General features: G+C 38.5%; 2 protein-coding genes across 9 annotated transcripts in view; one reads left to right on the forward strand and one right to left on the reverse strand.

Moving 5' to 3' along the window:
- Positions 1-837: 837 nt before the first annotated feature.
- The window catches only part of CEP295 (centrosomal protein 295), a 42206-nt gene continuing 16245 nt past the window's right edge, over positions 838-26798 (forward strand). For 5 of the 8 annotated variants that reach the window (XR_010428228.1, XM_064645052.1, XM_064645054.1 and 2 more), the window contains exons 1-17: positions 838-914; positions 2562-2695; positions 3054-3254; positions 5024-5148; positions 6964-7057; positions 11741-11848; positions 13205-13345; positions 14505-14688; positions 16476-16667; positions 17598-17822; positions 19010-19134; positions 20566-20778; positions 21869-21966; positions 22083-23169; positions 24116-24287; positions 24429-24581; positions 25205-25426. Coding sequence is in view for 7 of the 8 variants with exons in the window: in XM_064645052.1 (XP_064501122.1) it covers positions 2588-2695; positions 3054-3254; positions 5024-5148; positions 6964-7057; positions 11741-11848; positions 13205-13345; positions 14505-14688; positions 16476-16667; positions 17598-17822; positions 19010-19134; positions 20566-20778; positions 21869-21966; positions 22083-23169; positions 24116-24287; positions 24429-24581; positions 25205-25426 (3448 nt within the window). In the remaining variant the exon portion in view is untranslated. Of the gene's footprint in view, positions 915-952; positions 1184-2561; positions 2696-3053; positions 3255-5023; positions 5149-6963; positions 7058-11740; positions 11849-13170; positions 13346-14504; positions 14689-16475; positions 16668-17597; positions 17823-19009; positions 19135-20565; positions 20779-21868; positions 21967-22082; positions 23170-24115; positions 24288-24428; positions 24582-25204; positions 25427-26798 lie in introns of those variants that run through there. The other 3 variants (XM_064645053.1, XM_064645056.1, XM_064645058.1) reach the window with 3 other exon arrangements.
- The window catches only part of TAF1D (TATA-box binding protein associated factor, RNA polymerase I subunit D), a 36507-nt gene continuing 29673 nt past the window's right edge, over positions 19965-26798 (reverse strand). Inside the window, exon 11 of the mRNA XM_064645070.1 lies at positions 19965-19975. The gene's annotated coding sequence lies outside the window, so the exon portion shown is untranslated. The remainder of the gene's footprint in view (positions 19976-26798) is intronic.

Raw genomic sequence — 26798 nt, forward strand, 5'->3', positions numbered from 1 at the left:
TCTCTCTCAGTTTGAATCCATTCCCGCTTGTCCTGTCACTATATGCTCTTGTAAAAAGTCCCTCTCCAAAACAAAGAAGTAAGCACAAAAGCAAGCAAGTATTGCGTCATACTTACAGGGAGCAGACTTAGTTAAAGTTAGGTTTATAATGGAAATATCAGCACTAGTTACAAGGTTGACACAGCAGCAAAGATCTGCTGATTGTAGAAGTCATATGCAAGCCTAGAAGATGGGCAGAGCAGCACTGCAAGTCCAGGGGCACTGCCATGACCTAAACAGGGTCGGAACCAGGTGATCTTCAAGGTCCACTTCCAACCCAAACCATTCTACAAATCCATGATACTCCTTCTACTGATGCAATGCATCGAAAAACTGCTGAACAGGGAAGCTACACGGAGGTAACATCAGTGAGGTAGAATTAGCAGGATTCAGTATTATTATGCTCCCTCAGCACTTCAAGCGTAGCCAGTGCCCCTCCCATGCGAACACTTGGAAACTCCGACTGCGGGCTGCTGGTGCACTGCTGTGAGACAGCCGGGGTGACTAACCCTTTCACGTACGTATTCCTTTCACGTACGTATTGAGATTACACGATTACGGGAGCGAGGCATTGCCCTGACTTAGATCTGTCCCGGGAAGGGGCTGACAGGAAACAAACTGCACCAGCGGGAGGAGACAAGGGTTAAGTGCCTCCCTCGCCCATAACGCCCATTTTATATTCGGCGCGCGCGGCCCCACCGCCGCCACGAGACCCCATTGGCCACGGGGGGAGGGGGCGGGGCTCGGGTGGCTGGGGGCGGGCGGGGCGGGCAGGTGCGCATGCGCCCTTTACTCCTGGCGGCGGGCTCGGGGTCACGCGGCGGGAGCGGCGGCCGTTGGCGCCACGGCGGCCGGGAGGGCCCAGGCGGCGGCGGGTACGTGCGCGCGGCTCCGCTCCCTCCCTCACTCTCCTCGCCCGCTCCCGCCTTCTCGCGGCCGCTCTCCTTTCTCCTCCTTTCGCACTGTGCCCCCTCAGCTCTGGTGGACCCAGCTGCGGCCCCGGCGGAGGCTCCCAGTGACCGAGCAGGCTCCGAGCCTCTCGCATGCTCAGTCCCCCGCGTTGTACTGCGGCTGAGCCGGGGCGAGCGCGGCGTTTGCGCTCTGCTTTGGCTCTTGTCCTTTCGGTTTTAGATCTCGGCTTTGTGTTGGTCATCCTCTACGTTTTTCCTCTCTTTGGGAGTGTGTGTGTGAGAATCTAGCTTGCTCCTTAGTTAAATTGATAAACTTGTGCTTTGTGGCTCAGGCGCTGAGTAAGGGGGGGCTGGCAGGAGCCGTGGTACTTCTGTCCCTGTTGATGCTGTAACAAGCTTGGGATTCATTGCTTTAATAACCTTGTACCGAGAGTATCTTATGGATAATTACTTCGGCTTTACACCTCACCTGATTTCTTTAGAGTTTTGCTCTTTTATCTGTGATATTGTATCTATGTCTAAATATACTAAGTATATATACTTATCTTTGTGTATATCTAAATATATATACTTATCTTAGTGTATTTAGACATAGATACAATATGATACATGATACTGAAAATAAATCTTTTCAGGTGTCACACGTTGGTTAAATCGTTAGAGCGGTGTGAATTGTTCATTAGTAAAAACCTTCTGGTTTTTTAGAATTAAACAGTGGCTTTTGAAAGTCATTGTCACAACCAAAGACTTTCAAAAGTCTTTGATTTGTTTTGTGAGAGTATTTTCAGGGTTATAAATATTTAAAGATACAATAAAGTATTGGGGAGGGGGTGTGAAATTTTGGAGTAGGCTGCATATCAGATGAAGAAGTCCTTTTTTTTTTATTTTTGTGCAGATGAAAATTATAATAGCAGGGAAAATGGGAAGCAATCCATAGAACCAGCAGATTCTGATTTCACAGTGAAATCTACAGGGAAACAGAATTTGAAATGACTGTGTAAGACAGCTTGAATAAAAAAATTGTCAGTAAGCAATTTCAGCTTTCCAGTGAAATGCCTGGCATGCAAACTGTTAGAGTTTCACAGTCTTCAAAGCAGAAAACCTTGGACTGCAGCCAAAAACATTAACAAGCTCTGTACAAGGGCTATGAGAATATTTCAATACAAATCACCTAGGTGACCAGTCTGCTTTACTGTGTGGTGTGCTTTTCAGTAGTTTGTGGGTTTGTTTTTTAAATCTTCCCAGGAATGGATATGGTGTTCTCTGTTCACTTTGCAAATGTGCATGGCTGGTCCACAAAGTAGAATGTGATACTATTGCAGAGTTTGGTACATAGCTCAGAATAGCTCAGAAACAGTACCTTTTGTGACTGTGACAAAGGCAGTGCCAGTGTTGTTGATTATAATTAGAATCATAGAATTGTTGAAGTTGGAAAAGACCTCCAAGATCATCAAGTCCAACTGTGAGTTGGAACAGATGTGAACAGTTGTAGCTCACACACTTAGATACCACGATAGATTTGGCAACGTGATGGCAATGCCTGTTTTTTATAGCTGGTTTACCTATGTAATTTATGCACAATTTCTGTTTTTCTTTGTGTTGTTCTCATAGAAGTTGATTATTCACGATATCCAAAGATGAAGAGGAAAGTTACAACAGCTGGGAAATTGAGGCATAGTCCTAATGAAGAAGCCATGCTTCTGAAAGAAGAATATGAAAGAAGAAGAAAACTGAGGCTACAACAAGTATGTCTGTATTTTTCCATGGTTTGTATTTCATGTGATGCTATAACAAATAATTTAGAAAAAATCAACTGAAAAATAATTTAATGTATGCTAAATTTCAGGGTAATAGTATTGTAGAATCATGGAATTGCTTAGGTTGGGAAAGACCTTCTAGATCATCAAGCCAACCATTAACCCAGCACTGCCAAGTCCACCACTAAAACGTGTCAGTAAAGTATTTTCTGGCCAGATGGTTAATGGAATAGTAGATGAGATGGAAAACTGGAAGGAGGGTGGACTTATGTTGTGGAAAGTCTTGCTGCAAAAAGTATTGGGGGTTTTTTGAGTTGCTAACAAAACATAAATGCTATTTCTACAGGTTAGAGAGCAGCAGAAGTATATTGCCTTGCAGATAAGGCAGAAGGTAAAGCAAAGGAGAGAAGAACAATTGCATCAGTTAGAGGAGGCACTGAGAGCTCAATGGCAGAAAGCACAGGATCAAAAGATGAAAGCCCTGGAAGAACTGTATTTATCAAACTTAAGAGCAATTGGTGAGGGTCACCGACAGGCCAAGGAGAATGTAAGTAAATACAGTATTAAATTATTGTGTTATTGTTTAACCCCAGTCAGTAACCAAGCATCACATAGCTCACTCCCCACCAGTGGGGCACAGGAGAGAACTGGAAGGGGAAAAAGGTCGAAAACTTGCAGGTTGAGATAAAGACAGTTTAACTGGGAAAGCAAAAGCTGTGCATGCGGGCAAAGTAAAACAAAACAAGAAATTCACTGCTTCCCATGGGCAGGCAGGTGTTCAGCCACCTCCAGGAGAGCAGGGCCCCATTACATGTAACAGTGACTTGGGAAGACAAACACCATCACTCCAACTCTCATCTTCCTTCTCCTTCCCCGAACTTTATATACTGAAGTGATGTCCTGTAGTGTGGAATATCCCTTTTGTCTGTTTGTGTCAACCTGTCCCAGCTGTGTTTCTTCCCAAATTCCTTGCCAGTGTGGCACTACAAAAAGCAGAAAAGGTCTTGGCTCTGTGCAAGCACTGCTCAGCAATGACAAAAACATCACTGTTATCAACCCTATATTCATAACAAATCCAAAACGCAGCCCCATACCTCTGCCAAAACCAGCACATGTTGTCAGAGGAGTTTTTTATGTTCTTAAAATCTCAAGATTGCTGTTTAGTTTTGTTTTTTTAATAGTCTTAGTTTTAGAATCCTAATACCTAAACAGACAACTTTTTTAAGAATGGAAACTTTTTAGAAATGGTTACGTAGTTTTTTGCAGATGCCTTTTCACAAGACTGCTCTACAGGCCTATCTGCTAAGGCTTTTGCTATGCAGACTTTAAAGGTTATTTTTTTTTGCATTAGGTTGTATACATATATTATAGTGTATGTTTGTGCTTGACTAAATTGCATATGGTGACTCCTTGTCTCAATTATGGCAGTAATATACTAGCTTTTTCTCTAACCTATATCTTGTCTATGGTTAAGATAATACACTTAACATTTTTTTCCCTTCAATGCTCAAGTGACATGGAAAGCCTTGGTAAGAGCTTCAGAGGTCTTTGACTAGACTGCAAAATGATGTCACTTTTTATTCTGCACCTATAAACTGGTTTCACTTTCTTTAAAATCCTGTAACTTGTGTAGGCTCTGTTTGAGAGATCATTGTGGCTGTTGGGTAGAAATTTTGTATAGATTTGACTCTGAACTGGGTTTATAGAAATCAGCCAGTGGTCCCACGGATTTCTTACATGAATTTTGCAAAGTAGCTTACTTCCTGAATTGGTCAGGATCTTTAACACAAGTAAAATAGCATTATGCCTTTCCATATCTGTGTCTTTAAATCAACTTCTTTGTAAAGTCCTTTCCAATGCTAGGATGGGTGAGTTTCTGAAAGACTGTGGAAGCAGTGTCATAAAAACAGAGAACTAATGATAAAGAAATGTTTCTGTTGATACATGACTGTTGCAGTTAATGACTGAAAGGTAGTAACACACTTTTTCTACAGAGTCCGCATTTGCTTAGCTGTGTACGTATGTAACTATATATTATCCTCTTTATCAAACTGATGCAGAGAGAAGCTAAGGTTTCTACATCAATATTTGGTTAAATTGGCTGAGGAATGTGGCAGGTTTGCTGCTGTTGGTAGTAGAGAGGAAGAGAATAAAGATGGCAGGAAAAGAAAAGTTATTATTTTTACCCTAATACAGTTAGAAAGTCATTTCTAGCTTATGCTTCTTACCAGCAATACGTAATTTGAAATATCACACTGACAGTATGAGAAGTGAGTAAAATCTTGTATTAAGTGCTTACAATATTTTATTGTTAAGGAACCTGACTTAGAAGCTCTGGCAAAGCAAGCAGAAGAAAGGAAACAAAGAGCAGAGACAAGACATAGAAAAGCTCTGAAAGAGCAGAAGTACCAGAAAGAAAAAGTTCTTCATGAGCAAGCCCGGTATGCAATAGTTGCTTAGTTTTATTAAGAATGCGTTTTACAGTGTTGTAGCAGTACGTTCGGATACATGTCCGGAATAAAGACAAGTGCCAAAAAATACTCAAGCACACAAAATATCTTTTATTGCAGTGAGAATAATAATAATAGCAATAAACTTAGCAAGAGGAATTAAAAACTAAAAAGGATACAAACTAACTATGTTATCGGGTGGCATTAAAACAAATACTACGAACAGCATTTCATACAGTATTAACTAGTGAAAAGGGATACCAAAAAAGGATCTTGACACAATATTATGGATAACACGATATTGGTTAGTAAAAAGGGAGACTAAAGGAAAAATACTATAAACATAAAAGGGGAGTTAAAGGAACACTAAAAGGATATTAAAAAGTTTGTTCTCTCAGTTGCTTCCTATCAATAACCTGTGCTTACCCACACAGACAGGCCAGGGCTGTCAGGATCTGCAGCAGCTGGTCAGTACCCATGCTTAGCGGGCGTCCCCGCGGAGCAACACAGTCTCGGTGGTAGGATGAGTATCGCTCGACTCAGCAGTCCCGACACCCCATTTTTATCAGTTCCCCATTACACTACGTAGGGCCAGTACGCAGTATAAGGTGATGCCTGAATGGCAGCCAAACACCGCCTAATCATGACCTCATGGCAACAGTCTGCGCATGCCCTGCTTGTAGGGCAAGGGGCGAGCGACCCCTGCCCACATAACCTTCCTCCCATCATCATCTTTCTCACCCCTAGGTATGACCTCTACCATTGTGTTTCAAGGGTAGATGTATCTATCTTGCAATATGTAGCAAAACCAAGGAAGAACTCAGCTTTGATAATAGGGGATATCAAGCTGACTTGCTAAAAAGCACAATGGACCTTACAATTAGCTTCTGCCATAAGTTACATTGTACCATACTCTAGCTGGTTTCACATCTTAATATGATTTCGTTCTCACGCCTCTATGCTCCATTGATCATCTAATTCAAAAGTAACCCCCTTACAAGTGTTACAAGGTGAAAGGCAAAAATTTTGATGCTTGGAGCTTTTTCATACTTGAAATTTTATGGGTTAGAGAATTAATGGTCATGGACAATGCTTATGGATTTTGATAAGGACTGTAGCTATAAAACCAAGACAAAAATGTCTGGTATACAAGCTGGCCTTATAGACTCTCCATGAGTGGGGGAGCTTTCATCCCTGTGTTGCTATTTTCAGTCAAGCTTGTTGGCTGACAGCTGTTCAGTGACATGAAGTGAAATGTTCTTAGGCCAGTTTCTGATGAAGAATTACCCACTTGAAGAAAAAGAACTATTGCATTAGTCATGGTCTTCCTTGTTAGGATTTTTTTTATTAAGCAGATTGGACCAAAATTGAGCTGGCATGAAAAATTATCTCTGTCCTCTTGGGGATAGTTGTGCTTGAGTCGATCTGAGACCTGTTGATTAAATAGTTAATTTTGTCTACATTTGAGCAGTTAAAATCTGGTGAAGTGACATGGGTGCTTCCTGCAGAAGTGGAAAACAGGGATTTTGCACTGTTCTTTAGAAGGTTGCGTGTATTAACATTTTTGCATTACTTGAAATTAATTTTTAGTGGTGCCTTCCAGCATAAGTTCTCTTGACTTTTCGGTGTGCTTTTCCTTATGTCTCAAACATTCAGTACAGGTATATTGAAATCTGTTTGGTTTTAGGTTTGCTTTTTATTTTGTACAGTGCTCTCACTGTTGCTTGAATACTTGAATAATTTTGCTTCTTTTTTTTTTTTTTGTTTGTTTTGTTTTGCTGGGATGTTTGGTTTTTTTCCCTGAAGACGAACAGATGCACGTAAACATGCTCTGGAAGTGGAAAGGCAAAGAGCAGCCAAAGTTGCAAGCCTGCCACCCCCTCCACCACGTCCTTTTGAGGTATGTATCCATGATGCAATAGTGATCACAATTTCAGGGTGCCATGTAATGTAATGATTTGTTTACTGGTCTGACTCCTCACAGCAGGATATCTAAAATTGGTATTTGCATACTGTAAGGAGAGTGGTTCAGCAAAAAACAAGAGAACTAATGAATTATGTATTAACAGACTTCATACTACTAGACTTTGGAATTTTACTTCTGATCTCTTATTAGGTGTGATTTTTATTTCTTGTCATCTGAGATCTTATTTTTGTGGTTAACGTGTCTTTTTAAACTTTTTTCATTGTCTCATTTTCACTTAGTAGCCACAGTGGTATTAACTCTACAATGATCTTCCTCAGCATGTACACACCTCCTCAGCTTTCTGTCACAATGATGCAGTAATAGCTTTTTGTTTAGTTCTGTAATAAAGACATTACTGCCTTTTTAGCTGTGGGGTTTTTGTTGTTTTTTTTCGTCTCCGATTTCTTTGGTTCTTGTAGGGAATGCTAAATATAGGGTAAGCTGTTTAATTTTGATAGGAAACCAGCACCCAAGGCTATTGAGGAGGCTGTAACCTTTTTAGGGGTAACTTTGTACCTCCATCATGCTGCTTTGATTTTACAGAGGTTCTGCATAGGTGTAGAAACTCCTGTAGGATTGCAGATCTGTGCTGCAGAAGGAACATTATGTACATTTTTCTTTAGAGTTAACTTTTAGTAAGTTTAATTTAACAGAACTTCATTAATGCAGAGTTTAAGTTGCTTTGTCTGCTGCTGTGCCCTTTCAGACCATTGGGTTCAGGGATTTTCAGACCATTGGATTCAGGGATATTCAGGCCACTGAAAAGGAAAGGAAAGAAAGGATTGAAGTATACTTATGCCTCTCACAGCCAGTGAAGTTATCAAAACTTTTCCCAGCAACATCCAGCACTATGTACAGGTTAGGGTGAGGGATGATGGGGGTTGGTATTGTATCTGGAAAAACCAATTGAGATTTGATACTCACAGTTTGCAGAATGTTTAGAAAGAGTATCTGTATACTTTCATTTGCATCCCTCAGTACTTGCTTTCCGTAGGTCTCCTCACTGTCTGTCCAAGGATTTTCATATTATGGAAGTTGGATATGAATGAGGATTAAAGCAAGTGTTGGAGTGGTAAAGTTTGGGGTTATTTCTGGTGAATTAAGTACATGCAATATTGAAATTTAGAACATTTGGAATAAGAACCTGTATAATACAGTTCACACACTCCTTCATGCTGCTGTTTTCCTCTACATTGTTCCATGTGTAGAGGAACATTCTCCTCTACGTTGTTCCTGTTGTATCTGCTGTAGTGCAGATGAAGTCTGTATCAGTCCAAACTTTGAGTCTTTATTTCCTGCATTTCAGATGTTTCTGTTGCTCAGTCTGGCATTGTTGGAAAAGCATGAGGTGCTGCAGCATTGCTTTCTAGAAACTTTTGCAGTTTAGGATGTGTTTTATGTTGCATTCTATTTTAAAAAACCCTACAGGTAGTCACTGCAGTTAACCTCCATATTTGTAGATGATGTAACAGCTAAAATGACATGGTAGTTACTATTTAATACTTTTTATCTAGCAACATCAGTAATGCATCTCTGCTTCTGTTTTATAAACACAGAATTTTCTCCTTGTTCTTTAGTCTTTTTTCACAAGGGTAGCATTAGACTTTGTTCTAGGGTTTCCCCAGGTTCTGGTACAATTCAATTTGTGATTGTGTTGGATGACAGGTTTGGTCAGTACTCTATTTAAGTATTGCAAAATCATAACTGCCTTTCCTAAAATCAATGTGAAAAAATTAATGCATTTCCACCCATGAGCAAATGTCTTTTACTCGTCTTTTCAACAAATGTGATTTTAACTGCTTTTAGCAGAGTTTGCAAACATCTGGATTTTCTACAATGTGTGGGTTTTGTTTCTTTTATGAAGTTCATGCTCTGATAAGGGCAAATTGAATCAGTAATTCTGCAGACATCTTGAGTTTTTGTTGAGGAAAGAGGTTGCTCTGTTTCAATATATCACAGTGTGTCAATTTGTTTCATTTAAAGACTGGCTGACTGTGAGCCTTTTTCCTAGTTATTGTATCCGTATGGATTTTAATCCTTTTGTGGTAGGCCTGTGTTGCTGGGAGGGCACAGGGTGAAGAATAAAGTTGTTTTCTTCAAAGAGTTGTTGGGTGCCATGTACTTCATGGGGTAAAATGCTAAGTAATTGAAAGATGAGAAATTTTATTCCTGTTTCTCTTTTGAGAGAGAGAAAACAAAAGATATTGACTGTTAGTTTGGTGGAGGTAAATCTGGGGCTTTATCTTGTAGATTCATTACTGAAAAGGCAGTGAATTTGAATTGCTTAACTTTACTCTAAAATTTTGTGAATTGCAGCAAATTACAGGGTCATCTGCATAACCACACTTGTTTTCTTGAATCAATTTGCATAAGGAGCTTATTGAATATAACTATAATCATAATCTGATGCTTTGTTGCAAGAAAATTGACTAAAATTTTATAAAATGGAGCTAGGGCCGTGCTGTTCATTGGATGATTACTTGGAATATAAGAAACACTTTCTGAAGATACTCCTATTATTCTTACTTTGCCCAGTTACAAAAGAAGTATTTTTACTCTATTGTCATAAACAATTTTAGTTCTCAGAAAGATGGATTTCAGGAATTGAGGCCATATTTATTTAGACCAAATGAGGAGTTACTTAACTGAAGTTAAACTGTAAACACCACTTTATTAACAAGTGTCACAGAGTTCTTGTAAACTTTTTTTTTTTTAATATGATCTACTAGATTTTTATGTAATGAAAATAAACCCTAAAAAGTGTCACTATACTCTTATGGAGTATTCATAGCATTTGTAGAGTTGGGGTTGTGGCTTTTATTTTGGGGTTTTTTTCCCCCATTTCATGATACATTGCTGCTCCAGTTTTGCCAGATTTAAGTATGGGATTCCTTGCTTTTTGGGGGCAGTACGGGGAGAGGGGAAAGGAGGGAAGAGTTACAAAACCTTGATGCAGAGTATGGTATTTTATTCAGCCTTGGTTGCTTTTGACATTAACTGGAAAACTAGCCTCCAACATAATTCTCATGTCTTCTTAGCTTTTGAATAAAATTCTGAAGATTTGATTGATTACATGTAATTATTAATTATTGATTTGTTAATTTTACATTTTTAAAATAATTCAGAAGACAGGTTTAATTGTACGTTCTGAAAGCAACACAGTGCAGGGCGAGCAGGTGGTGATCTGGCTAATGAGGTTTAGGCATGGGACTTCTCTGTTTTCAGAGCTGTAATCAGTATCTACAAGTGTTTTGGTTAATGTAGAACTGCTAAAATTCTATGTCTTTTATTGATTGAGAAAGTTAGCAACTATTTTTTTTCCTGCTAGAATAACATGCATTTACTTAAGGACCATAAAATAAGTTACTGAAGTTCTGTTGTGAAGGCTAAAACTAGTTTCAGCAGTTGAGGGCCCCTCACTTCATGAAAGACATTGAGGTGGTGGAGCATGTTCAGAGAAGGGCAACAGAGCTGGTGAATGGTCTGGAGCACAAGTCTGATGAGGAGCAGCTGAGGGAGCTGGGATTGTTTAGCCTAGAGAAAAGAGTCGCAGGGGGACCTTCTTGCTCTCTACAACTACCTCAAGGGAGGTTGTAGCCAGATGGGAGTTGGGTTTTTCCCCCAGGTAGCAAGTGACAGGACAAGAGAAAATAGCCTCAAGTTGCACCAGGGGAAGTTTAGACTGAATATTAGGAAAAATTCCTTTACAGAAAGAGTTGTCAACCACTGTAACAGGCTGCTCAGGCAAGTGGTAGAGTCACTGTTCCTGGAGATACTTAAAAGATGTGGTGCTCAGGGACATGGTATGGTGGACTTGACAGTGCTAATTGGACTTTATGATCTTCAAGGTTCATTCCAACCTCAATGATTCTGTGATTCTTTGATTTTAATTTAAAGACTTCACTTTCTATAGTCTTTTTAAAATAGTAAGTGATAATCAATATTAAAATTTGTATGCCTAATCTTATGCAGAGATAAGTTTAAGATATTCCTGAGACTTAATGCTGCTCACGCAGGGAGTGTCTCACGCATCGTTCAGACTTTCAGAAAAGAGTTGAAATGTGTACCCAAAATATTAAAAAAACCCCAGCAACTTAGCATTGTATCCATTGACACTTTGCAGTGAAGTTACAGAAAATGCTCTTTGGTCAGCTGATAATTGGACATAATGGTTCTGTGTTTCCTAGAGCAAGTCTGTACTTAGGAACTGTTACTTTGCTGTTAGGTGTAATTACATTGTGGATCAGTGGTTGCCCTGCTCTTAGGTGAGTGTGACAGGTGTTCTAAGGGGGATTTCTATTAGTGTGTTAAACTCAAATGCTTTTAAGTTAGTGCTGTTGAAACACGACACTGATGAATGTCCGTTTGTGTGGAGGAGTTTGCCTAAGACTTTTAAATGCTCTCAGTTGTTAAAGCCCTCTATATCTACCTTGTGCTGATGTGGTTTATTAATTATTACATGTATAAGTTTTAAACAAAAATATTTTCAGGAGAGAATTCAGGGGTGTGAATTTCTTTTAATAAAAATCTAACTTTACAGATCATGTATTTTCTGTTTAATTGCTTTGCTAGAGAGACTGTTCTGTGATACAGCTGTAGTTGTACTTTTCTTCCTAGACAGTGAAAAAGATTCCTCTGGTGAAGCCCTGTGGTTCTGGCAACTTTTCTGTTACACGTTACCATATTTCTGGAGCTTATGTGGACAGAGAAGTGGACGAAGAGCAGGTGATTAACTCCAAGTGTTTGTGCTACAGGCTTCCTTATAAGTTTCTCTACATTGCATAGTGTCTGGATATCAGCTATTTGGTTTTCTAGAACTTGTTTAAAGGTATGAAGTTATATAAAGCAGCCGCTACGCAATTCACTAAACAGAATCTTAGGGCAAATTTGTAAAGCCTGTTATGTGCTCAGTCACTTGGGGGATCACACCTGACACTCCCTCATAAACAGACCTCTATAAGAAGGTGAGTTCACAAGACTGGCATGACATTTGAACATCCAAATTGGAAGATTTTTGGCTTACGCTGAATAAATAGTTGCGATTACCTTGCTCTTCTCTCTTCCCTTCTTCTTAGCAATGTCCTCCCAGATTTTACCTTGTATTTGTGTTCATCTGTTCATGCAGTCAACAGTTTCAGCTTGCCTAAAAGGTAGAAGTCTAATCTGGAGAAAAGGAACAATGAATAGATTTTTGCCAAATAGGAAAGACAAAGGCCAAAGTCTGATCAGATGAAGGGGAGGACCTGGAAGAATGAGAGATGGAGCAAGAGCTTAGCTTTTAGAGGTGATTTTTGAAAAGTAAACCAAATAACAGTTTGTTTTATTAGCAATGTGAGATCGTATTCTAAGTTCCTGTTCTGGATCAGCCTGTTTTAGACTAGAAAAGGTCTCAATTTTTTTTTTAATTCAGTGCATTCGTGAATTTTTAATTCATAAACTTTTAGGTTATCTTGATATTTGAAGGACTAGATTTAAACAATAGCAGGGGATACTGTAGTTTGCTCAAGCTTTGTCATGAAAAATTCCAAAATGGTAATTTTTTAGCCTCGCTTACATGATATGATTTTTTTTTTCCTTAAGTATTTTTTAATTTTCATGTTGGTAAGATTTTCCTCCTTTCAAAATTGCAGATTGTTTCTGGTTTCCTAAAAGAGTTTGAAAATGCTTCTGGATTTTTTTTCCCCTTGTTTAAAATAAAACCGTGAGGGTAGAAGTACTCAGTCTGTGTTATCGACTGCATTACTCACTTTACCATGTATTATTTATATTTACCATGTAGGAAAAATAATCACTCTACTATAACAAATAAATTGTGCAAATGGTCGTCCCCAGTATAGCTTGAAACTGGAACACTTGGACACCTAAACTTATGAAATATAGAAATACACATTTTTTTCCAAAGGTAAAAAAATTGGTTTGGTCCTGCTTTCAATTGAGAGCTATAAACATTCAAGGGTGTTTATATGGCATTGTATGTCTTTTATAAAGTGCTTTTGCTGCGGAATTATTCATTTATTTATTGTTACATATGCTTTAAACTGTCAAAGAACTTCGTGGACTAAACTATTGATTGACTGCCAGCCAGATGCTCATTTAGCTGCTGAAGAAGAAGGGAAACGTTTGGAGGAACTACATAGGGAAGCAGAGAGGGAGAGAAGAGAGCAGCTTGAAAAGGCACATCTCAGAGGAAGTCATGCCTTGAAGAAGGTCCACTTGGCCAAGGTAGACAAAGTAGTTATGCCTGTTTTTAATATCAAAATGACCGCTGTTACGTTGTATGTAGGTGTAATAAAGGAATACATTTACGGGAGGAAAATTAAAGGACTAAATGAAGTTTGCAGAATGTCTTAGAAAAAAAAGCAAATACTGTTAGCTTCTTTTGGCATCTGGAAGGAGTGAGAATGAAAGAACTCTAATTTTTGTTATCTGAATGTTTGACCAGCTATTAACCAATAATAATAATCAATCAGTAATCTGAATGTTTTCCCAGCTATTAACCAATAATAATAATCAATCAGTAATAATCAAGCTAAACTTTCTTAATAGGTGATGAGTTCTACTTTTCTACATCAACTTTAGTTGGAGTTAGTTATTCTGTACTTCAGGGGGAAAATAGTTTATTATTAAGGAGATAAAAGGTTTTTTATTTTTTTAAAACTTTTCAAAGTTTTTAGTTAAAGTTTCAACATTACCAAGTCTGGTAATGTTGAAATTGTTTCCTTTAAGAAGGAAAACCTGAACTATTGGTAAAGGTCTTTGTACTGAAAACTACACTCAAAAGTTGTCTGTTACCTTCACATGTGTTTTTGGTGGCTAGAAATAGCAAAAGCTTCCTGTTTTATCAGTTGAAATATGATTGGCCTTGAATGAGTAACCAAACTAAAATGGGGAACTATGGAAATATTAATGATGCTCCTGAAGTTAAAAAAAAAAGCCAAAACAAAAACCCACCAAACTTCCAACTTTTTTTTTTTAAAAGGTCTCATATATAATCATAGCATGCCAAAGAATACTTAGTTCACATCTTAAAAAGTAGGAATTGCTGAAGTATATACTAACAAAAGTAACTTGCCAAAAGAAGTATTTGTTTACTTTGTAAAGTAGAAGATTTAATTTTGTTGAGGAAAGTTGGCCTACAAGCGTACAGTCTGATCCTTTATTTAACATTAGATATTCTAGGTATTGACGACTCCTGTGCCTAAAGGTCAGATACAGCCTTTTCCTGAGGAAGCATTTTCTCCCTAGAATAAGATTAACTTTGAACATTAAGGATTAAACAGACATCATGGTAACCAAAGGGATGCATTTTGTCAGTCCTGATATATGACTGTCTGAATGTGAACACTAAAGGTTTATGTTATCCCTTTTCTTATACTTGAAGGACAGGGAAAGGCTACTGGAAGAACTGGAGCAAATGCAGAGTATGGATCGGATGCGCAGAAGGCAGGTTGTTGCACAGATGCCACCTCAGCTTTTAGTGCCAGCATACAAACGCCTGGAAGTAAAAGCAGAATGGCAGAGAGAACTGGAGTCTGCATTTGAAGAAATGTACAGTGAAGACAGGAGTAAGTAATTTGTTGAAGACTGCTGAATCTGGTAACCCAGTAGAGGAGAGACTGCTGCAGCTGCCTGTTCACAGGTCCAGCTGGTAGCAAGGCAGCGTGTGCGTTACAGTAGGGACACACACAAACAGGCTTTCAGTACATGCAGGCCAGCATAGATAGCACAGCATTCACATTAAACACGAAAGGACAAATGGCCTCTTTCTGTTTACTGCTCTGGTTGATCAGGATGAAAGACTGTTAGTGGGATGTATGTCTTTATGTGCGATATGGATCCCTTTAGCACTTAGTCTTAAACATTCAGTATATCTAGTAATTGTCCTCTGCATCCCAGATCTCTGTCTGCCACACTACGGATGCTCCAGTGACAGGTCTTAGACACTCAGTCTATCCAGTAGTTCATCCTGGACCCTGTAGCCTTCCAGTTACCTCTCATATCCATGTACGCACTCAAATGCACACATGCTCAAATACGTGCTGTGGATTACTCAGTGAGTAGCTTTGGACACTCGCTCTACCTAGCAGCTGGCTCTTGATCCTTAGTCTCCCAAGTTGCCAGCTCCTGGGGATGTGAATCCGCAAGGTCTGCTGCTCCACTCCAGTTGTTGCTGCAAAGGCGCGGCTGAGCATGTGAACATATGCACAGACATGCACATGCTATGAATCCCTGTGGGAACTGACAGTAAAAACTCAGTCTACCCAGTAGCTGACCCTGGATCATCTTGTCTCGGAGATGCACACACACCTGCTGACAGGTTTCTTAGGATCCCACAGTCTCCCTGGTTGCTGGCTTGAATCCTTGGATCTCCTGATCCCTCCATTTGCCAACTCATAGATCTCCTGGCCTCTCCAATATCCAGCCCAGTCTTACACGTGCTCCATACGTAGCTCGTAAGTCTCTTACCATTCTTGCTGGCTAGTCTGGCTAGTGATTTGCTAGTCACTGCATGCTGATACTCATACCTACATAACATTCTCTCATTATGGCCTCTGCATTTAGCAGTGCTCTGGATGCAGGTGTGCCCGTGACTTTTGGTCCCCACTCCAGTTGCTGGCCTTTACACTTCTGTGCACACACATGCATACAAAATACAGGGTTCCTCACCCAGGATAACAGCCAGAAGTGGAATTTATGGAGAAGACAGGACAGACTGTCAGGCATGGTGCATGACCGGACAGGTGCACTGACTGTCCCATTTTGTCTCCTTATTCTTGTATTTTTCATACATTTCTTCTTCCCCAGACTAACTTGATCCTTTCTTTTCCCTGCCTTTAGTTCCTCCCCTAAGTATATATAAGCATACAATCCTAAGGTGATCTTCCCATGTATCCCACATCCTTAGTTGGTAAGGTGATCATGGCAGAATTTCTGTTGTGTATTCTTCTGGGATTTCACACCTGGGCCATCTGATAACTCTCCAGTGGCAGCTTTGTGAGCAGATACGTCAGGATGTGTCTTTTCCTTGATAAAGATACTGGGATCCTGTGTAATTGTTCCTGTGAGCTGTTTTTTGTGTAAAGATGAGCCTTTATCACATCAACTTTTATTTTGAAAGACCGCATATTCCAGTGGAAACCCCTATGGAGTTTCTGAATGAATAGATGGCTAATGATCTATACAGTTTTGAATCTTCTACTTTTGGGAACAAAAAAAAGGTGGATTAAATCTGTTGTGAAACAAGATAATGATATTTGAACTTCTTGGGGATTCGTATGTGAGTGTAGTGTTGCAGTCTTGTTTGCTTTGTATTCCAGTTGATCATTCTGTGTCTTTGTGTTCTTTTAATTAGACGTGAAAGGAGACCTGATTTTGCATTTTGAGCCACAACCTTTGCCGGCCCCTTCTGACAGAGTTCAAGATAATGATCTTGATATCTCTTTGGAGCAAGAATCTGCTTGTCACAGTCAACCAGAGCCTGCTTGTGATATTCAACTAGAATCAGAACATGTAATAGAAGAGGAGGTCCTTAGTGAATCAGAAAGTAAAACTTCTAAACTTCATATTTAAATTAAACTTTTTATAACAGAAGAGATTTAGTTCAATATATCAAATAAATAATAGTATTAACTAAAATGTCTTAAGTAGTAAAATTTCTTACCGTGTCTGAAATACTTCAGTATCAAGTGGTTTATGATGTTTATCATGGATGATAATACCCTAATGATTATGAATTTAAAAATGAAAATGTGACTTCTTTTTCTAATATGTGTCAATTTGTTAGTATACTAACAATAATTTTTAATTGTTTTAGGAACTACACTGTTAGTAGCCATAATTATTCTGATATAGTTAGTATAAATTATGGAATGATCCTGGTGTATGAATTTAAATAACTATTTTCCATTTTGTGTTTTGAAATATTTCAGAGTTTAAGCTTGACTTTGTATGAAAGTCTACTTATTGTATGTCCTTTATGTTCAGGTTTGTGATTGAGTTGCTCCATATTGTGAGTAGGCTGCAAGAGATGCATGTGTGTGTACTGTTTGCTTGTGGCATGTGCAGAGTAATGTGATGTGAACAAGAAGTGTGTTACTGAACTTTGCTGCTTGGCCAAGCGTTTCTGCCATATCCCTTTGTTGGCACAGTCTGGTTTATGGTTTATGGTCTGTGGTGCATTGTGTTGCCAGTGCTACTACAAAGGAGAAGGCAGGAACATGAAGGCAGGTGGGGAGATACTACTGCTTGTTTCTGCAATAGTCTGACTGTGAAACACTGCAACTGGCTTAGCCTTTCTTTTTATAGCTTGCAAAGACAAATTACTGCTTCCCTCTTGCAGGTAAGAGAAAACATTGTTAAGCTTTTAAAAATATACCTGAACTATTTGTCCCACTGTGTAAGCAATAGAAAAAAGTTTGTTTTTTTATGAAAATATTCATGACCTAAAACTCTTAATAGTATATTTTCTTTATAGATCAAGAAGAGGCAAAAACTTGCCAACCTCGGTCAAAACGTGCTTTAAAGAAATTGCTGAAAAAGATTAGAAGCCAAAAAGAAGAGTGGACATCAAAATGTGAGAAAGAGAGTCAAAGTGAATTTGAGACTATTGAATCAGGCACAATTGCTAGCGAAGAGAGGCCATTATGTGATTTAGAACTTGACAGTGAGCAACAGAAAAACACAGTATGTAAAGCCAAAGGTACGTAGTACATACTTAAGGGGGGACTATGACAAAATGTTTAATGAACTTTCAGTGTTAGTGTTTTGGCATGTTGACTGAAAGTACAGTTTTCTTATCTGTGCCCACAAAGCATTGTGGATTTGTTGAAGCCACAAATAGGAGAGGTTTTGGTTTTTGGTCTTATGTCCAACTTGCCAACTTTAAGACCTTGTGGAGAACAAATGTCCAAAATACCTTTCTGTCTTTTAAGTTGTCACACTTGGTGTTGCCCTGCTTTAATAGGTGCTTGCCTCCAGGAATAGGATTCTAAGTGCAGAACTGGGCATTGAAGTTCTATACCTGTTGAACTAAAAAAGCCAGATTCTTTGGAGAGAGTCACAGCTAGAAATGCACAAGATAAGTGTGAGCTGATGTGTGCGGGTTTTTTCTGGGCACCCTTCTGAAATGGCTTTTTGTAAAATTGGAATGTATAGCAATTAGACATTCCAATTTGTTTGGCAGCCAAATCATCTTGGAGTTACTTCCCATTTTTATCCTTTGTGCTCTTCTGGTTAGGCTAGTGCAGAGGTTGGTGATCTTGTATGCCATGTGGGATTTCTGAAGTGATCAAGTTGTGGCAAGTTTTTTTTGTCTTTTTGCTCTTGTAGGGTGCTTGTTTTGTAAAACACTCTAGAGAAATTTAGTTCAATCATGTACATGAATATGCCAGCATAACACCTGGGGGTTGGAGGGTGCAGCATGAGTGAAAACATGCCTTGGGGGAAAGTGTGCTGCTATTTGAAGTGAATAATACAGGATTAAGACTTGCTTTTTGTGCGATAGCCAAATGTTAGATAATTTGCCCTGAGAGTGCCAGTTTTAGACCCTCTCTGTTCTAAGAGGTTAATGTGTGGCTTTTGATTCTTCGGGATGATCTTGCTACCTGGGCTCCCAAGTAATCTGTTAGAAGTCATCTTCAGTCCCACTGTAGATGGGCCATTACTGTATATTCAAGAAAGACACGTGATAAAGGGCCATTAAAGACTTAAATAATATAAAAACCTGATTTTCTAACTTATGGAGACAGGCAGAGTGGTGGGATGGAGATATTTTTAAGAGCAGCTTAAGCATTTTGTTTAGAGATATTGGGTAACTGTGAAGCAAAATGTAAAGAAGATCCAAGGCTCTTTCTGACTGCCATTACAGTTAAATAACGTGTATTTTAGACTCTCCGTTGGAAAATATAGTTGCAGATGAAAATTCGGTTCTAACCCATCCTCAAGAACAAGCAGCTAAAATCAGAATGGAAGAGGCAGCTAAAATTAGGATGGAAGAGGAGAGACAGAAGTGGGTAAGTGTGTCTGTACCTATTACTATCTCAGCTATAGTGTAAAAAACATGATTTACAGAAGACTTTCAAATGCTTCAGGTTATACAGCAGTGATATGTGCTTTTAACAGTTAAAATTTTACTGTAACTTTTGCTATACTTTTTAAAAATTACGGAGCTGTAGCTGGAATTTAGAATAGAGTGGAAAACCCCAGTTTCTTAAAATCTAGCAAGTCCTATAGGCAAGATATGTAACCTTGTGGTTAAATGAGAATCCCAATTGTACATTAATACCTTTGCTTTATAAAGGGAGGATATAGTCAACAATACACAACGGAAAACTTTACTAACTCTGTGTAATACTGCAGGAAAGTCTAAGGGATTGTGTTTATACTAGCAGGAAAAACATACAAACCTTGAGTCATTTTTTAAAAAATTAACTGGGAGACAAACGCAGAAAGCTTTTTGTGTCTCTGGAAATGATACATTTATTATATTTAGAAAATAATAACTTCAGGTACTATTTCATTATATGTATCGTATTTTCATTTTTGTTGTACCCCTAGAGACCTACCAGCCACTATATGGTGGTTTATCAATTAAAAGTTGAAATTTAGGTCTTAGTGCAGAGTTAAATTGTAGAGTTTTAAGTTCAGAAGTAAAGGAAATGAAAATTTGACAAAATAGTAATATTTTGGTAAAAAACCACAACCGCAAATCCTCTATGAAACTGTGGCTGCTTTCTTTAACATTCATTTGCTCCCCCTTTGCACCTGATCAGGTGTCTTACTGTGTCCACATTAACTGTTCTCAGGTCCAGCTTTTTCCCGCATTCCTCTTCCTGATGTCCCTGTTCAGACTGGCTCATTAAAGGCTGTTGTCCGTTTCATCTTTGCCAGGGCTTTGAAATTTTTCTTTGCTTCCACTCTAAAAGCATATGTGCTGTTGCTCTGCGTGGATCTAAGTGAATTGTAGCTGATAGGTACATGGAAAGAGAATAAATAATATTCAAAATAAACAAACTACTTCAGAGGTTTTTGGAGTGCTCTCAAAGCTATTTCAGAAGTTTTGTAAGGCTTGAATTAACACACTTAAATGTGATGAAAAGCTCTGTACAATGCAAAATAGATTTCTGAAGTCAATTTAAGAAAAGGACTTCTTTTGTAGTCTCTGGAAAATCATAATGTGTCTTGAATGGTTAGATTCTGATTTTATCCATTCTGTTAATCTGAGGATTCAGGGACTGTTAAAAATATTGAGCCAGTAAAATAAAATCATTCTTGTCAACTTTGGAACTACTTTTGAAGGCCTCTTGCAATTTGGAAATGCCTTTCACAAGCAATAGGATTTCTGTTGTAATTTGGAACAAAGTTGTGCATGATGATGTGTATGAGGGGTCTGATTTCTTTGTCATTCTGTTCTAGAGATTCACCCTCGTTTTTCTTTTCAATAGCATGAGAAAATAGAGCAACAGAAACAGGAGCAGCTGGCCTTGCTTAAACAAATCGAAGAAGAGAAAGCACGCCTGGAGGCTGATTTTCTGAAGATCCAAATGCAATCCTGCTTGGAGGAGGCTAGGAAAAAAAGAGAAGAGGAAGAGCAAGGTCAGCTGGTACAAAGCCGCAGTCTTCCTTCTACAGATCAGCAAAACCAAGTGGAACATAAGGTGAAGAGTTGTAGAAAATTGTTTGTAGGTTTTTAATTATTATTATAATAAGAATCAAGAACGCTATTTGCCAATTTTAAATTATATCAACTAAGAGAGTAACTAAGGCTGTAACAGAAATTTGTACATATTAAAGCTTCTTTTTCTAACCTAGAGGCTTGTATTTCACATGGTATCACTGGATCTGAGGGAGTGGCATGAATCTGTGTCAGGGGAGGTTTAGGTTATATAGTATGAAAAATGTTCTTCACCCAGAGGGTGGGTGGGCACTGGAACAGGCTCCCCAGGCAAGTGGTCAGAGCACCAAGCCTGACAGAGTTAAGAAGCGTTTGGACAATGCTCTCAGGCACATGGTGTGACTCTTGGGGCTATCTATGCTGTGCAGAGCCAGAAGTTGGACTTTGCTGACCTTGTGGGTCCCTTGCACTCAGGATATTCTATGATTCTGTGACTTTGACTACTGTATTACCTATGCATAGTCCCAGGGGCAGCCTATGTGTTTAAAATACCTATTAGTACAATATAAATAGAGTCAAATAATAATTATGCATGTAGTCATAATTTTTTTCAAGAAGGAAAAAAGAAATCGTAATGAAAGAAAAGGACTAAAAAAATCTATCTGTATGTTTTTGTCTGTCTAAATCTCAAGCAGATACTTATAGGAGAGGAATTTATGGAGGATGTTGAAGGAAGGTAATTTTTTTAATAGAAAAACTTGAATCATTTGCACAACCTGTACTCCTCTGAGAACCTGACTGCCTTGGCAGTGCAGCTCTATTGGATTGTTGCTCCCTGAGTTTGCTGGATACATTTATCTCTGAGCTAAGTTGCTGCGAGCACCATTGGCTTTGATGGTGTATGCTGGACTTGCCAAGAGAGACTGTAGCTGTAGGCCATCTGTTCCAGGAACTCCTTTAGTTTCATTGCCTCAGGCTGAAATCTCACTGATTTCAAGTGGTGATACAGAGTGGCTTCTGTAAACTTAGGAGAAAGAACATACAGCTTAAGGTTGTTCCTGTAATAGACTTCTGTGAGTTAGTTGTATATGTGCAAAATTAAATTAAAATTATAATTACTTTATTTTGATTAGACTGGAAATACTACTGTATCAGAAATTAGGAGTCCTAGAGAAGACAGCCATTTACAGATGGTTCGTGACTTTCAACAACGTCTCCTACAGCAAAATAGGTAAATAAATGCCATTATGAAAGCCTGTTTCAAAGTAATTTGAATTTCTTTAATTATTGAAATTGATGTTTCTTTTTACATCACTCTGAAAAGATTCATGTTGTCTTTCTATTGAGGCTGCACAAACGGACTATTGAAGCAGCTAGAAAGCAGCTACAGGAGTATCAGAATACACTGAAGCACAGATACTTGTCTCCTTCTGCAACACCTTCGAGCTCAATGGAAACAAAATCAATTAATTTAAAGCCTGTCTCAGAACCACTCCTACAGAGGCAAAGAGTGCCACCAACACAGTACCAGGCATTGGAACAAGTTAATGCCCAAGAATATGCGCGGTCATTACCAGCACTTTCAGGAACATTGCATGTGTTGGAAAAACCATCTTCACGGAAACAAGAAGAGCAAACACATAATATTTGTCCTGGCAAACCTGTGCAGTTTCCAGAAGCATCAAAATTGAAGCACAGAGAGTTTCACTTGCCGTGTTACTGTCCTTCACAGGAACAAGTGGGAATGTTCAAAACCTCCAGTAATCACATCACAGAACCATCTCAGTTCCAGTTGCCTCCAGGGTCAGTCACAAAAGATGTCAGTGCAATCAGAACACAACTAGAAGCACACCAACAACACCACGTTAGATTTTTGTTGCCTGCAGAAAGTTCCTTGGAGTCTCCAGAAACAGTACACTTAAAAGAGTCTTCTCAGAAGATACCTTATCATCAAACAGAGATAGAAGCTGGAGAAGAGCCTCCACTTAAGATACCCCTCATACCGGCAACAAAGGGATCTTGTATAGTTCAGACAGCCTCAGTTGATTCTTTGGCCTATCAGCAGGGATCTGTAGAGAGCACCAGCAAAACAAGCCCTGAACAACCCTTCAGTCTTTCTCAACCCATGACTTTAACGTGTGAAGAATCTAAAGCCCAGAGTGTTGAGGAATTCTTGATATCAAAATCGGGAGATGCATCTTTGTTAAATTACTCTAGTATACTGAATTTAAGGGACAGAGTGTTGGCCTCATCAGAAAGCATCCAAGCTCAGCAAAAGTATTTGAAAGACTTGCAAGAGAAGCTAGATGCACAAAGAGAAGCTCTTCTTTCTAGACAGAAAATGCAAGAACAAGTACTTTTACAGAAGCAAGATAAATTGAAGGAACAGATGCAGAGACAGCAAGAGGCTTTGAAAGAATTTTTGAACAAACAGGTAAACTTTATAAATGCTTTGCATGGGGAATCATCCAGTAGGTGATCAAGCTTAGGAGTGAATGCTAGCAATTAGCAAAGTATCCCATGGAGTCTTGATAGTTTTAGGTGATTTACCATAATCAAAATTTTAATTAGGACTTGTGATTTGTAATCAGTAGTTCTTCTCTGTAAGCCCCAAGAGCACAGTTTTGTTCAGTCTGACAAATACTATGAATACCTGTGCTTGGTCTCTGAACATAACGCCTGTTGAAATTGTTAGATTGTCCGAAATATCTGCAGGTACAGTCTTCATCTCTATAAATGCAGCTCTGTGTGAAAAGCAGCTCTTGTATTAAAAATATTTAAGCAATACCTGAAAGGATATCATAAGCATCTTGAATAAATTATTTTTAAAGCTTGTCTTTGTGTGTACTCGCTAGGAAATTGGTTTGGCAGCTGCAGTCTTGACTTTGCTTTTTCTCAGTAACTGAAGAAAAATCGAAGTTTATTTTTGAGCTTCTAGAAAGCCTCCTTTTGTGTCCCCCTGTGTTGTTTTTTTTTTAAGCAGAAGGTATTTTAGGAAAATAATTGTTCCCTGTACTTCCTGTCTTTTGATTTTTCAGTCTCCAGGCAGCTAAAATACATGAATTTAGGAGCTGAAAAACTAAAAGCAGACTTTTCAGAAATTGTTCCTATTAAAAATGCTGAGTATTCTGATCTAACCTAACAAAGGTCTTGAAAATGTAAATAATTGTGCTTTAGCACATTAGGTTTGTAGAGCTAAGTAAAATATCTATACATCCAAATGTTTCTGTGAGCTAAGCAAATCTGCTATCTTGCATACTTGAACTACTTTCTGAACATGTTCAATTTTATTCTGCATGGAATACACACACAAGAAAATTCTTGTTTGATAAATGAATATAAGTATAATCTTACATACATTTGCCTCCTGCCCTTCTAAGGTGAGACATATATGCTCAAATGAAGAAATCACAGAGGCACAAAAACCTGACTGGATTAATAGAACTGACTTTTTCAAAGTCTCAGAAAACTACCAGCAAGAAAACTGCAGCAGGAGTAAATTTCATGGAAGTGAAATGATTTTGCAGTGCATTGGTCCAGTTGAGCAAACCGGTAAGGCTGTTTGTTATATTCTATTACAATTTTTATCGCTTTACAGCTCAGATGGAGTTTTCTTCAATTTCCCCAAGTTAATTTTATATCTGTCTATCTATCTATCTATCTAATTGCAACATACAAAACTTTGTTTTACAGAACAATCTGAGAAAATTCTCTGTAGAGAACAGAAATGGAGATCTTCCAAACCACCTGTGACAAGAGTCAAGTTAGGGCTTGCTTTGGAACAACATGAACTTAGTATTATACCAGAGATAGACACACCGAAGAGTTGCAACCTTTCTTTTGCAGGTAATATATAAAATATGTAATAATCGACAAGAAGTAGATTGGAGGAATTTAATCTTTCCTCAAGAATCTGTGAGATGATTGATTATGAAATAATAGCTGAAGTTGGTGGATAGTGTTTAAAGGTTTAGCTTTTGAGCATACCAAGAAAGTGACTGAAGTTTTTCAAATAAGGAGTTTAGTATCAAGTTTCTACAGAAATTTTTAGACCATCTTTTTTGGTTTTTGTTTGTTTGTTTGTTTGTTGTTGTTGTTATTGTCGTTTTGGGGTTTTTTTTTGGTTAGTTGGTTGGTTGTTTTGGGGGTTTTTTTGTGTGTGCATGTGTTTGGGTTTTTTTTATTACAAAACACTATAAAAAATTTGGAGAGCAACTACACAAGCAATTATCATTTTATAAATATATTTGTTACAGTCTGTATGCAGTCTTTGTAATTCTTCATAAGGAACATTAATTAACGAACTGATGTTTTCTAAATGACCTGATGGGGCTAATTTAGTTAAAATGGAGACCGTACAAATTCAGCTGGTTGTTTCTGTAGCGTAAAATGTGCATCTTAATGTTCCTCATTAAGTGCAAAACACTTCCTTTCTATACCTAAACTGATCACAAACATTTTAAATCCAGATAAAGCAGATTATGCTGGTGGAGAACCTTCCCCTGTTTCAACCATTGGGGAATTTGCTTATGTGAAGTGCTACAGTCCCACTTTTTGTGAGGGCAGGTTACCCTTGAGCATAACAAACTATGAGGAACAAACCTCTAATGGAAGTCCAAGGCAAACTAAACCATCAGGGAGATTATTACAAGAGTTGCTGATGATGGCAGCTGAAACTTCATATGATTCAGGTGAGGAAATCCTCTTCTTTCAAGGGATTACATGAATTCCTTTCAGCAGTGTTGATTTTATTGCTGTTTATTTGTAGAATATGACCTGACTTAAAGGACATGCAGTGCTATTTAAATGCTGTTGAATTTTAAGTGTAAAAAAGGATGTTTCAATAAGCACGTCTCAGAACGAATGAGTTTTTTATCCTTTTTTACTATTTACTTTTTACCATTCTAGTAACAAGTCTGCACTGCAGTACTGTTCATTGCTAGTCAACAGTTTCTTATCCAAGGCATGTGCTTTTTATCTTCAACTTGTAGAATTGTCTGTAAAGGTTAGCAGGTGGGAGCAGACCACACAGACCACTGGTGTTCCTGATTCAGTACCCAGTGATTCCCTGTATTGACAAAAAGGAAATTAAAGCTTAAAAAGAACTCTGGAGTGCTAATGTGATGATGTAGATGTCCACTGAAAGATTAGTGCATATAAGAAATTACTTAAAAATACAGTTGAGACAAAAAATAGAAGACTGAGGTCATCATCAAGCTCAAAAAACAACTTTGAAAGAATAATCTATTAGGTGTGACAGACATGAAAATTGAGAGTTGTAGAATATCTCAAGTTGAGAGGGACCCATAAGGATCATCGAGTCATCGAGTCCAATTCCCTGCTCCTCACAGGATTACCTAAAACTAAACCATGTGATTAAGAGTATTGTCCCACTGCTCCTTGAACTCTGTTGGGCTTAGTGCTGGGATCAGTTCCCTGGGGAACCTGTGCTAGTGACTGGCTACCCTCTGAATGAAAATCCTTTTCCTAATGTCCAGTCTGAATGCCCTGATGCAGCTTCATTCCATTTCCTCATGTCCTATCGCCCTGCTTAGTGAGAGGTAATTATTTTATGTATGCAATTCTTGTTTTATTAGGAAGTTCTGTCTACCAACTTACAATGCATTAGTGTTGACTGTCAGCTTGTGAAAGTAGCACAGTGCTGGAGTTGAGCCAGACACTTGGAATTTTCAAGGGTCTGATCTGCCTGAATTCCAGACAAATCAATTCTACCTTGGCTTTTCTAGTAGTCACTATACACTTTTTACATGTTCCACTGAGTATGTCAAAAGGAAAAATACTGCAATAATGTAAGGATTACTTCAACTCTGTTCTTGTCCATTTGTTCATTAAGAGCTCTTATTGGACATCACACCTTTGAGGATAGGCTGTGTCCAGCTGTGACAAAGTCTGATTCCATGAAATAAAACAGTTTGTTCAGTTATCAAGAAAGCTTTTGTTAAAGTGGTTTGGGAATGTTCAAAATAATTTTGTTACGGGGATGTTTAAACCTACTAAACATGTTATGGGTAACTTGATTGGCTTTATAAAGGGACAAAGATG

The sequence above is a fragment of the Pseudopipra pipra genome, chromosome 2 (assembly GCF_036250125.1).
Source record: "Pseudopipra pipra isolate bDixPip1 chromosome 2, bDixPip1.hap1, whole genome shotgun sequence".
Lineage (NCBI taxonomy): Eukaryota > Metazoa > Chordata > Aves > Passeriformes > Pipridae > Pseudopipra > Pseudopipra pipra.